This window comes from Sus scrofa, chromosome 12 (assembly GCF_000003025.6).
Source record: "Sus scrofa isolate TJ Tabasco breed Duroc chromosome 12, Sscrofa11.1, whole genome shotgun sequence".
NCBI classification, from domain to species: Eukaryota; Metazoa; Chordata; class Mammalia; order Artiodactyla; family Suidae; genus Sus; species Sus scrofa.
In genome coordinates, this window is record NC_010454.4 from 24,368,200 (window position 1) to 24,381,753 (window position 13,554).

General features: G+C 45.3%; 1 protein-coding gene across 1 annotated transcript in view; it reads right to left on the bottom strand.

Annotated features, from left to right (window-relative positions):
• Positions 3,500-13,554, bottom strand: part of SKAP1 (src kinase associated phosphoprotein 1) — a 308,582-nt gene continuing 298,527 nt past the window's right edge. Inside the window, exons 12-13 of the mRNA XM_013979973.2 lie at positions 5,941-6,049; positions 3,500-3,857 (exon numbers count right to left, since the gene is read on the bottom strand). Of these exons, the coding sequence (XP_013835427.2) occupies positions 5,948-6,049 (102 nt within the window). The 3' untranslated portion in view covers positions 3,500-3,857; positions 5,941-5,947. The remainder of the gene's footprint in view (positions 3,858-5,940; positions 6,050-13,554) is intronic.

The window sequence follows — 13,554 nt, forward strand, 5'->3', positions numbered from 1 at the left end:
CACTCTTGGTGGGGAAAATGCAGGGAGAGCGTCCCTTTGGCCAAAGATTAAAGCATCTCTGTCCCTGGCATCCAAGAGTTTTTTTAAGGTGAGAAGGAGAAAAACAAAAAAGGAACATATGACTATACATGGGTTCCCGTCTTTCTTTTTGCCTTTCTTGCTTCTCTTCAACTCTCTTTTTCTTAGTCTTTGTTTTAAAGGCAGAACTGTCCGCCCCTCCCCTGCTCACACACATTCTCTTGCTCTTTGCATCGATGCCACTGCTTTCTTGGAAGGTAAGTGACTGGCATGAAATGTGGTTTTTGGAAATGTGTCACTGGAGGTGTCTCACCGCAGAGGAACTCCAGTGATTCAATAAGCACAGCAGCAGACTGAGATTTTCAAGAGGCCTCATTTCACTTCCTCTTGGACAGCAGATCTTGTGCGATTTTTGTTCCAGTCCCTGCTTTTCAGATCCTCAGTTTTGCCACTCACGAAGCCTAACTGATTACCCATAAGGTGGTGCAGCCGAGCAAGCTGAAGTGCTGAAAAAAAAAAAAAGGTTGACAATAACGTGGCATCTAGGCTATTCCTTACATGTTATGTTTAGATAGAGGAACTGTTTCTAACTCCAGGGAGGCCATCTAGTGGGTCCCACCTTTCGGCCCTGCTATTTTATTTTATTTTTGCTCTCACTTTAAATGGAATCTAACTGTTTGGGTTTAGGTAGTGAGACAATAGGGATTCTCTTCTCTTTCCCATTTTTAGTCACCAGAGGGGAAGACATAGTTGGTTTTGAATTAAATACGTATTTCTAAGAAAGAACAGGCCATTGTATGGGAAAATTTAACACCGAGGTAACTGTAAAACAATGTTCATGCTGTTTTGCTCTATGGATGTCAGAGGAAACACTGGAAAAATGTATTTTTAATGAAATGTAGCTGAAAGATTGCTTTCAGAGCATTTAGTATTCTCAGCTATCCAACTGAACTATGCAGGCCAAACTGTACCAAGGTCAGATTATCCGGTGGATGTCAGTTCTTTGTAAAGTATTATTTATCTGTAAAAGGCAGATATACACTTATTTGCCCCTTAAATATAGGTTCTTAGCTTTCTTATTTTCTCTCTTTTACATGAAATCAAGGAAGAGAAAAAGTCTCCCACCTCTTACCCTCTCCTGTCTCATGTGCCAGAACAATCACTGGCTGTTAAGATGCCATCCTACATATAATGTGGTTAGTTAAGTGGTCTAATGCCCCAGTTATCCAGTTAGTCACAGGCAGTAAGGTGGGGATTTGGTGAGTGGAGTCGGAGAAGCTGTAATCTGATTAGTTGGTTGCTTTCCGAGGCTGCTGGCTAAGATGGTGGCTGAGGAATTGAGAGGGGAGCAGTTCTGCTGGGTGAGGTTTAGCTTCAGGCAGATTGTAGGAATCCGCTGCTTCCAAAAGGTCTTTCCCCAAACAGAGAATGTCCTTTGTCTGTAGATAGTCTCAGTCTCATCAACCCTTTGAATTTGCTCTAGCTTTTCCAGCATGTAACAATGTCTGAGATAGCCAGGTGGCTATGGACCAGATTCCCAATTAGTCTCTTTATGTCTTTTAGAGTCAGTCTTTCTTCTTCCTCCAAGTTTTACAGCTAGAAGGGCAAGAAATATGAGTGTTGGTGCAGTGCCAAAATATCTTTGCAGTTTGGCAAATGGTTGTTTCCTCAGGTCTGCAGATACAGAAGGGACTATTGCACTAAGCTGTTTTTTTTTGTTTGTTTTTTTGTTTTGTTTTTTAGGGCTGCACCTGTGGCATATGGAAGTTCCCAGGCTAGGGACTGAATCAGAGCTGCAGCTGCAGGCCTATGCCACAGCCACAGCAACACAGGATCACAGGATCCAAGCCGCATCTTTGACCTACACCACAGTTCATGGCAACACTGGATCCTTAACCCACCGATTGAGGCCAGGGATCAAACCCACATCCTCATGGATACTAGTCAGGTTCGTAGCCTGCTGAGTCACAACGGAAACTCCGAGGGTTTTGTTTTAAATATTGGAAGCAAATGACCGCGCTGAGAGGGTGAGAGAGTGTGGAACTGGACACAGAGTGAAGGATCTTGACCTTGCTCCTTTTTCATCCCCCTTCTGACCCTGCTCCAGATACCTGCTCTTCCTCTTCTGGGTTCTCCTTCTCTGGTGTCTATCAGTCTAGAACAGCAGCACAAAGGTATTTGTTCCTCTTAGCCACCCAGCCTTCCAGACTTGGGTCCCTGAGGGTTCTCCAGGGAGGGAGCAGTCTGGGGCACTGAGGGGTTTCTGACTACTCCCTCCTTTAATGGTTTTTTAGAACAATGCCCATTGTCTTTACCTGCAGGTTGGGATTGGTACAAAGATTCCTAAAACAGAGGCAATTGGTTCCCTTTTGTTCATCTGCTCATCTGCTGCCACCTAGTGGTTGCTTCTCCTTTGGCACCCTGTGTAAAGTGGAGGGGACATTATGGACAGTTCTGTAGTGACTTTTACTCTCTCTCTCTTTTTTCTAAAATTCTCCCAGACCTAAATTGTCTCCTTTTATTACTTTCGTGTCCATCACATATACAAACAACTTCCATTTGTTTTACTCCTGGGTCAGAAAAAAATCTGGACATGTATAGCTGGCATAGGATCTTTTGAAAAACTTGGAATTGCTGACAATATCCCAGTTGACTCCGTTTCTCTCTTCGGTAACATGAAATGGTATTTTACTGCAGGGCTATAGTATGGTGGTTATAGAGGAGACGAAGGCTACTGCCAATGCAGGACTGCTCTGAATAGGACTGGCAACTGCTCTCTCAAAATTTCTAGAGAGTCAAGCAATACTAATAACTAAACCTTATTTAGAAGATACCATGTGCCAGGTGGTGTTCCAGGTACATTGCACAACTTTGGGTCAACTCTTTAGTCTCCTAATGACCCAAGGGATCCCCCTGCTAAAGTGAGGGAATTGTGGCATAAAAGCTCAAACAATCTGCTTGAGAGAACACATGTAGTAAACGGAGAACTGGGACTTACTCCCGGGCTGTCTGGTTCCAGGGTTTAGGTTCTTAGCCATTACGTTTGGCTATCTTCTCAAGACTCAAATAGCCGGAGTGCTAGGTGCAGGCAACAGGGAGAGGAAATGGGCTTCCTATGGCACGTCCCCGTCCCGCAGGACACAGTGGGGTTGTTTACCAAGACCCCAAAAGGAACTCTCCAATGTGCTGACTCCAAAGACTTGCTTCTAGCCCCGTCTCATTTCAGACAAAAAGAGGCAATGTCGGCACAAAAGGAAAAAATAACCAAGGAGGCAATGAGAGGAGGTCTGCGAAGCCGACCAGAAACCAGGCAAGCCTGGGATCCCGAGGTGGTTCTGCCCCAGCAGACAATCGCCAAGTCCCCTTCTTTGTCTGGGCTTTTGTTTTTTCTCAGGCTCTCCCTTCCTACTTTGTTTGGAGTGATGAGAATGCCCCGAGCCAGCCTTTTTATACCAGTACAAAAAGAAACACAACACCATCATGCAGGGCAGGAACCAAATCTGAGGTTTATTCATGCTTTTCAAAGCAGCCAGAGCAACCAGCAACTTCCTCCTCCAAAGGTTTCCTTCTCTCTCACCTTCTCCGTGACAAGCCTGCAGAAAAGGCTGAGGTGGGTGTGTGGACTGTTTAGAGACTGGGTCAGCGATGAGGAGGCAGGTTCAGTAACAGGTCTGCTGAATATGCTTCTTCTCATTTGTCTCAGTGGTGGTTTATAGAGACTTGGGTTTCTTCCGAAAAGAGAAGAGCCCGGCCTGTTGGTGGGCTGGCGGGGGTGGGGAATGGGAGCTCTCGATGATCAGTGTCTTCATAAAGGCAGGGGGGAGAAGAGGACAGGTGTCCTAATGGAGGAAAAATACATACATTTGCTTTTATGATTCAAAATACAGAAGAGGTAAGAGGTCAGAGGGTGAAAAGCATCTCCCTCCTACCATGTCTCACAGTCATATGGTTTCTTTGTCTTGGAAGCAACCAGTTGTCCCCATTTTCTTTCTCCTTCCAGTGAGAATCTCATACACACATAAGCAATTGGAGACTCCCTTTTTACGAAAATGGAGCAAATTAGATCTACCCTTTTTTTTTTTCCTTTTAATGATCAACATATCTCAGAATGTATTCCATAGATGCAGAGAGCTTCCTTTTTTTTTTTTTTTAAACTGTTGCATAGTAATCAATTCTATGAGTTGCTACAGTTACTTGGAGAGGTCTCTACTGAACATTTAGGTCATTTGCAATTGTTTTCTATTGCAAGCAACCTTGGGAAAAGACACACTCTTTGTGTATATGTCATTTTGCATGTGCACAAGGGTAGCTGAAGGATAAACTTCTCGGTGTGGACTTGCTGGGTTAAAGAGAATGAGGAGATAAACAAGTTTGTCACTAAATAAATGACAGAGTGAAGTAGGGTGAATTTATTTATATTTGACAGCAAAATTCCAACTCTTCTGCATTCATGGTCTGGAAATCGAGTCTTCATTGGGAAAATTATTAAGTCAAACCTTGAGCGAGAGGCCCGAGCTGGTCCTTCATGGTTGTACAAGGGCATCAGAGAGTAAGATCTATCGTTATGTATTTTCCTACATGAACCACACGGCTGCTGCTGCACACCAGAGTGGGCCTTGGTCTGAAAGGTTGCAAGGCTAGTTTGTGTCACTGTCACCCCCAGTGACAAAGACTGCTTCCACTTCAGGCCGGAAGATGGAGCTAGCGACATCATGCTGGCCTTGGGTGCCCTCTATCACCATCCTAATTCTAATCCTATTGTTACCCTACCTACCCAAAGCAAACACTCACTCCACTGTTTTAAAAGTATGATGTGGTTCTGGCTCATAAAACGCAAGCCATATTCTTTACTACCTAAACGTTAATTTAATTATGTTCCATAGGAATCCTCATACTGGATTCCTAATCTTGGCCAATCATATTGCTATGCACGGGCATGTGGGGGAAATGGTGCCCTGGATTTGATAACTGCGGATAAAGAAATCCAGACCTATCCTTGTGGCAAGAATTTTTTTTTTCTTTTTTAGGGCCGCAACCGTGGCACATAAGACGTTTCCAGGCTAGGGGGTCTAATCAGAGCTATGGTGCCGGCCTATGCCACAGCCACAGCAACACCAGATCCGAGCTGCATCTGTGACCTATACCACAGCTCATGGCAACGCTGGATCCTTAACCCACTGAGTGAGGCCAGGGATTGAATCTACAACTTCATGGTTCCTAGTTGGATTTGTTTCTGCTGCACCATGATGGGAACTCTGAAAAAATTCCTAATTGTTCTCCAATATCCATTCTCCCTTTTAAATTCATTAATGACCACCCCCCCATCACCACTTTTAAGTTGGACACAGGTTCTACCTAAAAGAAAGCTTTCTTTGTGGCTCGGTATGTCTATATGTCCAAGTTGGTCAATGGAATGAAAGCAGAAGTGGTGTGTGTAACATTTGTGAGGTGTCCTTAAAAGGAGAGGAGAGGGTGTCCCTTCTCCTTTCATTTTCCCTTCCTGCTGAGTAGGATACAGACACGATAGCTGGAACTGGAGCATCCATATTGGGCCATTAGGTACCATGCGAATGCTGACCACACACAGTGGAGCAAAAAGAGAAGGCACCTGGGACCTGGCTACCTTGGATTACTTACCTCCATATTTTTGTAGAAGAGAAAAATAAATTTCTATGTTAATTAAATCAGTGTTATTTTTAGTTTTCTGTCATAGGTAGTTCATTGAACCTAATCCTGACTGTCACAGTCCCCCTGTTTAGGAAAAACAATTACAGATTTATATTCTTTCAATGGTGAATTACAAGCATCACTTTTGGAAACGAAGAAAAGCTACTTCACTGGCAACTCTCATCCTTCACAGAGAAATGAAGGCATAGCCAACAAATACAAGGCATGGCCAACAAATTCATTGGCAATTGATACCTGGGCTTCATCTTTCTTCCACTTCAAAGGCAGTGGTGAGGTACTCCTTTGGAACAATCCCAATGAGGCTGTTCATTTCTCCTACCCACCAGCCATACATGTTATACTCCTGAAAAATGAAAAGAGGATGCCTTCAGTTGGAATTTAGTCATGCTTCTGTTAATCTTTTTTAATCTGTTAATGACTGCATGGGAGACTCTGCTGGGTGGTTTCTTTGTTGACACTACAGTACAACTTAACACCCCTGATGGGATTACTAAATTAAAAAAAGTTATCTAGAGGCAGACAGCAAACTCTGCTTTCCTTTTGCCATCTTTCTGTCTATCTTGAAAATTTAGCACATTTGGTGCTATTGCTGAACCTAAAGAGCATGTCTTTTACCAAGCAGAGTGGAATGGCTTCTTCGAGGAAAGTTGGGCACACCCTAAAATGCCAGACCACTAAAGATATTCAGGGAGTTGGGTCATAGTTCAAATCAATAATATTTACCAAGCATCTTCTATGTGCGAAGTGCTGTTTGAGTTCCCACGAGATAGATTATGATGAATCAACACTGCTTGCTCCCTGGGAGTTTACAGCACAGAGTAATGAGCTATGGAGTCAGACAGACTGGGATTTAGTCCCCATTTGGTCATTTAGTAGCCATGTGACTGGAGGGTCTCCTAGCTTCCTCCTCTGTAAGAGTAGGGATAATATTACCCTCCCCTGTGTTGGGATATAAGTGATGCTGCAGACATGAAAACAATTCAAAGTGTCTGATACACAGTAGGTGCTCTAAACATTGGCTTTCTCCCTTGGAAGAGGTGGGAGGTTGACATCAGTAATGATGGGCAGGACAAAAGAGCCATAGAAAGGAGAGTTCCCTTGCAGTGCAGCCGGTTAGGGATCTGGCATTGTCACTGTAGTGGGCTTGGGTCACTGCTGTGGTGTCAGTTCAATCCCTGGCCTGGGAACTTCCACATGATTTAGGTGTGGCAAAAAAAAAAAAAAAAAAAAAAACAAACCCCAAACACCAAACAAAGAGCCATAGAAAGGGGCAAACAAGAAAGGGAATGAGAGGGTTTAAAAGAAGGACAGTTACAGAGTTGAGAACAGAGCTCCTTGAATACTGAAGATCTTAAAAGCACGGCAGATGTTGAACACTATGGGGCTATTCCTAAAAGCACTATAACATATTTTCCTTCTCTTGAAAGAAGTGAAATTTAGGAATTCATGGGAAATATATGTATTCCAGTTCAGCTGGATTTGGGTACTGAGGAGCTAATGTTTTAAGCCTTGTGCACACCTGGTTGCTGAGTTCTAGGGGGGAAAAAAAAGAAAACTAGGTTGGTGACACAAAATTCTGGGTCAACCAGTTATCTTTTTGTTTCTTTTTCATCGTATATCTTCCTTCCTCCAACTCTGCCTCTCCCTTCCTCTCAGCAGTTGACCTTTTTTCCACCTTGAAGGAAGAGAAAAGAGAAGCCACCCAAACAGGAACTTACCTTTGTTGACAACCACCTTTCTTTCTCAATAAAGTGGAGAAGATGTCCCTTTCCCGGCTTGCTTTATTTATTTATTTATTTATCTTTTTAGGGCTGCACCTGAGGCATATGGAAGTTCCTAGGCTAGGGGTTGAATTGGACTACAGCTGCCAGCCACAGCAGCTCGGGATCTGAGCTTCATCTGCGACCTACACCACAGCTCATGGCAACGCCGGATCCTTACCCCACTGAGCAAGGCCAGGGATCGAACCTGCATCCTCATGGATGCTAATCGGATTCGTTTCCACTGAGCCACAACAGGAACTCCCCTCTCTTGGCTTTAGACTGGTCCTCACACTCGCCCTTGTAACCCTTCTGCTTTCTTTCTTAGGTTCTGAGAAATCTGACCTCTGCCTCCCATGTAAACGGCCCCTTCCATCTGCACCAAAGTGGGTTCGAGTCTCTTTTGTCTTTGCAAACAACTATTAAATAGTCCCCACTGCATGTCTACTTCCCATTTCTACTGCTCTATGCGGACTGCCAATTCACAGTCAGATTTATTTTATTTTTTAATTTTTAAATTTTTTTTGGGTCTTTTACCTATTTCCTGGGCCGCTCCCTCGGCATATGGAGATTCCCAGTCTAGGGGTCGAAACAGAGCCGCAGCCACCAGCCTACGCCAGAGCCACAGCAACACAGGATCTGAGCCTCGTCTGCAAACCTACACCACAGCTCAAGGCAACGCCGGATTGTTAACCCACTGAGCAAGGGCAGGGACCGAACCAGCAACCTCATGGTTCCTAGTCAGATTCGTTAACCACTGCGCCACGACGGGAACTCCCACAGTCAGATTTATTGAAAGAATTTATTTCACTTAGTGCTCCAACTTCTTGCTTTCTACTCACTCTTTGAACCACTCTAATCGGGCTTCTGCTTCCTCAGTCCACTTATACTTCCTCTCGGTGTCTCCTAGAACCTCCTTATTGCTCAGATTCTATGGGTACTTTTGTCTTTAACTTACTTGATCTCTCTGCAGTGCTGGCACTATGGACCCTTCTTGAGGTATTTTCTTCTTTTAGTTTCTATAATTACACTTTCCTGGTTTCCTTCCTACCTCTTTGGTGGCTTCTTTTCCTTCTCATCTTTATCCCTCCGTTTAGGGTGGTTTTCCTAGTTGCCTTCTGACCTGATGTGCTTTCCTTCCACAGTCTTATATAGCTGTGTGGTTTAGCCACCATGCCTGTGTGAACGACTCACAACCATAGCTCTAGCCCACATCGAAGGGTTGGATCCCAAAGCTTAACTGCATGTCCGTCGAGCTGCTCAAATTCAGTATACCCTAAAGTTGACCATCATCTCGCCTCTATCTCATTCCCATTCTGAAGCCATCTTGACCACCTCTGTTCTTTTTTTTTTTTTTTTTTTTTGTCTTTTGTCTTTTTTGTCTTTTTTTTTTTTTTTGCTGCTGTTGTTGTTGTTGCTATTTCTTGGGCCGCTCCCGCAGCATATGGAGGTTCCCAGGCTAGGGGTTGAATCGGAGCTGTAGCCACCCGCCTACGCCAGAGCCACAGCAACGCGGGATCCGAGCTGCGTCTGCAACCTACACCATAGCTCACGGCAACGCCGGATCGTTAACCCACTGAGCAAGGGTAGGGACCGAACCGGCAACCTCATGGTTCCTAGTCGGATTCGTTAACCACTGCGCCATGACGGGAACTCCCACCTCTGTTCTTTAGCTCAGTGAGTGGTCCCACTAGGGACTCAGTTACTCAAGCCAGAAACCCAAGAGCTGTTCCCAGTTTCACCCTCCTCTTCCAGTCAGTCCTTGAGTTCTGTCAATTCGCTTTCCAAAATATTACCGGAATCCATCTACTTCTCTCCATTCCCATTGCCAGTCCCCTGGAGTCATGTCACTGTCCTCTCTTGTGAGAGCCACAGACACAACCTCTAAATTGGTTTCTGCATCTCCATTCTTGTTCCCCTCCTATCTGTTCTTCATTCTGTAGCCAGAATCTTTCTAAAAGGCACACTGACACCACTTCTCTGCTTGAAACCTTTAAGTGAGTTCCTCCCGCCTATTGTCAATTTCTTAAAAAGGTAGACAAGGCTCTGAATGACCTAGTCACACTCGCCGCCCGGCACTGTCATGTATGCCCTAAATCTAGTGCATCTTTAGTAAAAGCAAACTTGTCTCTGCTGCTCCCAAGGGCCAGTTTCTCTCACCTTGGAGCTTTTCCTCTGCCTCTACTTCCTTCCTCCCTTTCATAGGGCTCACTCCTAAGCAGCCTTCAGGTTTCAATTTCTAAGTCTCTCTAGAAGCCTCTCCCTGCCACTCTCTGACGGTGTGGGGGCCCCAGCTCCATGGTCCAGAGCGTTGTGCCCTGTGCTTCCCTGGAAATGAATTCATCACGCTGGCTTGTATCTGCCTGCCTTTGTCTTACTGCCAATCACTAGGTGGGAAGTTGTGTGGGAGTTGGGACCTTGTAGGCTTTGTTTGCTCTTGTATTCTCAGCACTCAGCGTGGTGCCTGGCATAGAATGGGGGGGGGACCCAACACCTTGTTAAATGAGGTTATGAAGAAATGAAGGGAGCAGTGGGGATTTACACTCCCAGCTGAGTAGATTTAGTTACAACCAACGCCAAAATATTCCCTGAACTGCTTGTGGCAGGAAGAGAGCAACTGCCTTTGGAGATGGTTTTCCCAAAAGGCTCCCTAAATACCACGAAGAGAGTCTCTAATGCTCTTAGAAGTGAGACTACTGAGTTGATCCTAAAAGGAACAGGGAATTACCCTCTAAAAGTCGGTCTTAAATAAATGAATGTGTCCACCCCCATCCCTGACGGTGCCCACCACACCTTATCATTGCCTCCCTGCCCCGAGGAGGGGGCCAACTTCCCCCTACAGTCTGTCCTGCCTTATGGGAAATTAACCAGAATCCCTCCCTATGCCTGTCAGGACATTTTTCTTTTTCTTTCTTTCCTTTTTTTAGGGCCATATCCCTGGGCTAGGGGTCAAATCAGAGCTGCAGTTGCCTATGCCACAGCCACAGCAACTATCCAAGCTGCATCTTTGACTTACACTGCAGATTGCAGCAACACCAGATCCTTAACCCCCTGAGCGAGGCCAGGGATTGAACCTGCATCTTCACGGACACTATGTTGGGTTCTTAACAGGAACTCCTGTCAGGACGTTTTATTTTATTATTATTTTTTCTTTTTAGGGACACACCTGCGGAATATGTAGGTACCCAGGATAGGAGTCTAATTGGAGCTGTAGCCACCAGCGTACACCACAGCCACAGCAACGCAGGATCCGAGTGGCATCTGTCTTTCTCTCTCACTGAACTCTTAAAAACTCCAGCTTTAGCTTTTCTGCTGTCTCACTGGCAGAGAGTGAGCACAGTGAGGCCTGTCTTTTGATCAAAGTCAGCTTGCTTAAACACGTATGAAGTGTGGTCTTCTACCTGCCAGATGCTGTCATCTTCATCACCTGGGGGGCTCAGCCAGGGCGTTCTCTCCCCAGGGACCGTTCAAGGCTTCCAACTCTGATTCACACTTGGCAACATCCCCCTTTAGCCGTAATGCCAGGAGTAGGGACTGAGCCTTGGGAAGGTGCTCTCTGCCAGCTCAAAGAGGGTGCAAACAGGAAGCAGATGAGGCACAGCAGGACACCTGCAAAGGCCGGGCTCTCAGTCAGTGCGCTCTTGCTCGAGGGGAACACTGACCCTGCCGACTGCAGATGCAGAAGTCTCACCACAGCAGTGAGAGCTGGAATGAGTGAAATCAACTCTCTGCCCTTCAAAACAAAGGAGCAGGCAGAAGTATAAGGAGGATGGCACAGTCTCCGAGACCATATGAATCCTGCTGAGGCAGCCTAGGAGCTTAATCAAAGCACCTACAGGTCTTGGGATCTGACTGCCTTTTCCAGATTTCATCCCTTGGCTGGATACTTGAAAAAGGCTGCAGGGCTGAGATGTTTAAAGTATGAATGGAAAATTTCTAGCCTTCTCTTTCCCTATCACCCCCCATGCATTGCTCCAGCCCAGCCTGAACACCACGAGGTATTTTAAAATAATTTCTACTTTGATGAATTGCTGGGGAGTCCACAATTGCTCATAATCAAAGGGAGAAAAATGCAAATGAGATCCGGCCGAGAACTATCACCACCAAACGTTTATTTCACTGCACAGTGCCAAAAAGAATTAAAACAACATTAAACTCACAGCAATCATGTTTAAGCCCTCGTTTCCAAGTGCCAAATTGCACCACTCTGGATCATACAGATGTTCGTTAATTATGCTAATTTTTATTAAACTATTAAAATGGAGAGAGTACTGGCTCAGCCAGGCAGACCCCAGCTCTGAATGAACTCTGCTCTTGTCTAGAGGTGCTAATTTACTGCATTTTTATTAAGTTGCTGATTCTTGGATTTTAGATTTGGGATGGCAGAGAGAACTGAATTCCTGGGATCAACATTTTCAATAAAGTTTGACTTCTTTCTGCCCAGATGTTTGGAAGGACCAACTGGAAAAATGCCTGAGATGGTCCCAGGAGGTCTGAAATCCCCAGCGAGGAACAGTTTCTACCTTCAAGATGGGAATCACACACCTACAAGTGACAATGTTAGGGAATCAGAATTATACAGGCTCCACACTCTGTAACTCCCTATACGCTGTGTGTGGTAGAGCTAAGATGTTAATTATACAAAATTGTTAATTGAAGATGCTTTAGATAAGAATATAAAAAGCGATTTAGAAACGCCGACCCTTTACATCGTGCTTGCTTCTTGCCACAAAGTCTTTTAAGAAGTCTGTCACTCAAAAATAGTACAATGTCAGGAGTTCCAGTCGTGGCTCAGTGGAAACGAATCTGACTAGCATTCATGAGGATGCAGGTTCCATCCTTGACTTTGCTCAGTGGGTTAAGGATCTGGCGTTGCTGTGAGCTGTGGTGTAGGTCACAGACGTGGCTTGGCTCCCGAGTTGCTGTGGCTGTGGCGTGGGCCTGCGGCTATAGCTCGGATTCAACCCCTAGCCTGGGAACCTCCATGTGCCTTGGGTGTGGGCCTAAAAAGACCAAAAAAAAAAAAAAAAAAAAGAAGAAAAAGAAAAAATAGTACAATGCGTGGTTGGTTCTCATCATACATTTTTTAGGTTTGATTAAACGTCTCTCTTCCTCAGCATCCACCCTGCCCCACCTCCCTGAACCTCTCAAATGAAGAAGTCTTAAAAATGAAGGCGGGCTACTTGGACTCTGTTATCTGGTGGGAGAAGCTATTGGCCTGGCTGGGCAGAGTATTGAGAGAACCTGAAATAGACACAGCGCTGGCCATCATCAACAATCGAAAGTGTTTATGGGGGACCGCACATTGCCATAAAAGGATTTATGCTGCTAATCTCCATCAACAAGGAAAAAAAAAAAAAAAAACAACCCACCAAACCTGCCATAAAAAGAAGAGCAAATTCTATAAACAAAAAAGCAGTACGGCCACCAACCACGGACACGTCGCGCAGCTTGACTCTGCCTCCAGTGGTTTCCTGTTGCTGTTTATGGTTTCAAGACTATCAGGGACCTCCTCAGTGCTCCTCCTGTCACAGGGCCCTGAGTCCCTGTGTGGTGCTGCAAATACCCTGTCAGTAGGTGTCAGGGGATATTGGGGGGGGAAAACCAGCAGGCGCCTATCATAAGCCTTAAAAGAGATTAAATACCCCTACGCCATGATTGCTACATTTTAATTTCTCTCCTCCCTGCTGGTTCCTATTTGTATACGCTCTTCCATGGCTCCCCTGGAGTAGCACAGACATGACCTGGAATGACCATCCTGTCTAGGGATGAGAATTCAATTTCTAGGCTCAGTGAATCCTAGGCTGTTCCAACAAAAAGATGTCACCATCCTCTAGGGCACAGATTCTCAAACTGGAGTCTGTGAACCCCTGGCCCATCTGCGGATGGACGCAAAGGGATCTTTGAACTCCTTGAAACGGGTCTAAAATCTGTGTACATGTGTTCACGTGTCTTGTGCCTGGGGTGACGCCCAGACCTTACATCAGATTCTCAAAGGGTTTATGAATGTTTCCCAACCAGCACTTTAGGGGGAAAATACAAGGAACTTTGTGGCACTTGGGCCCAGTGTGGCCATCTCCCCACTACC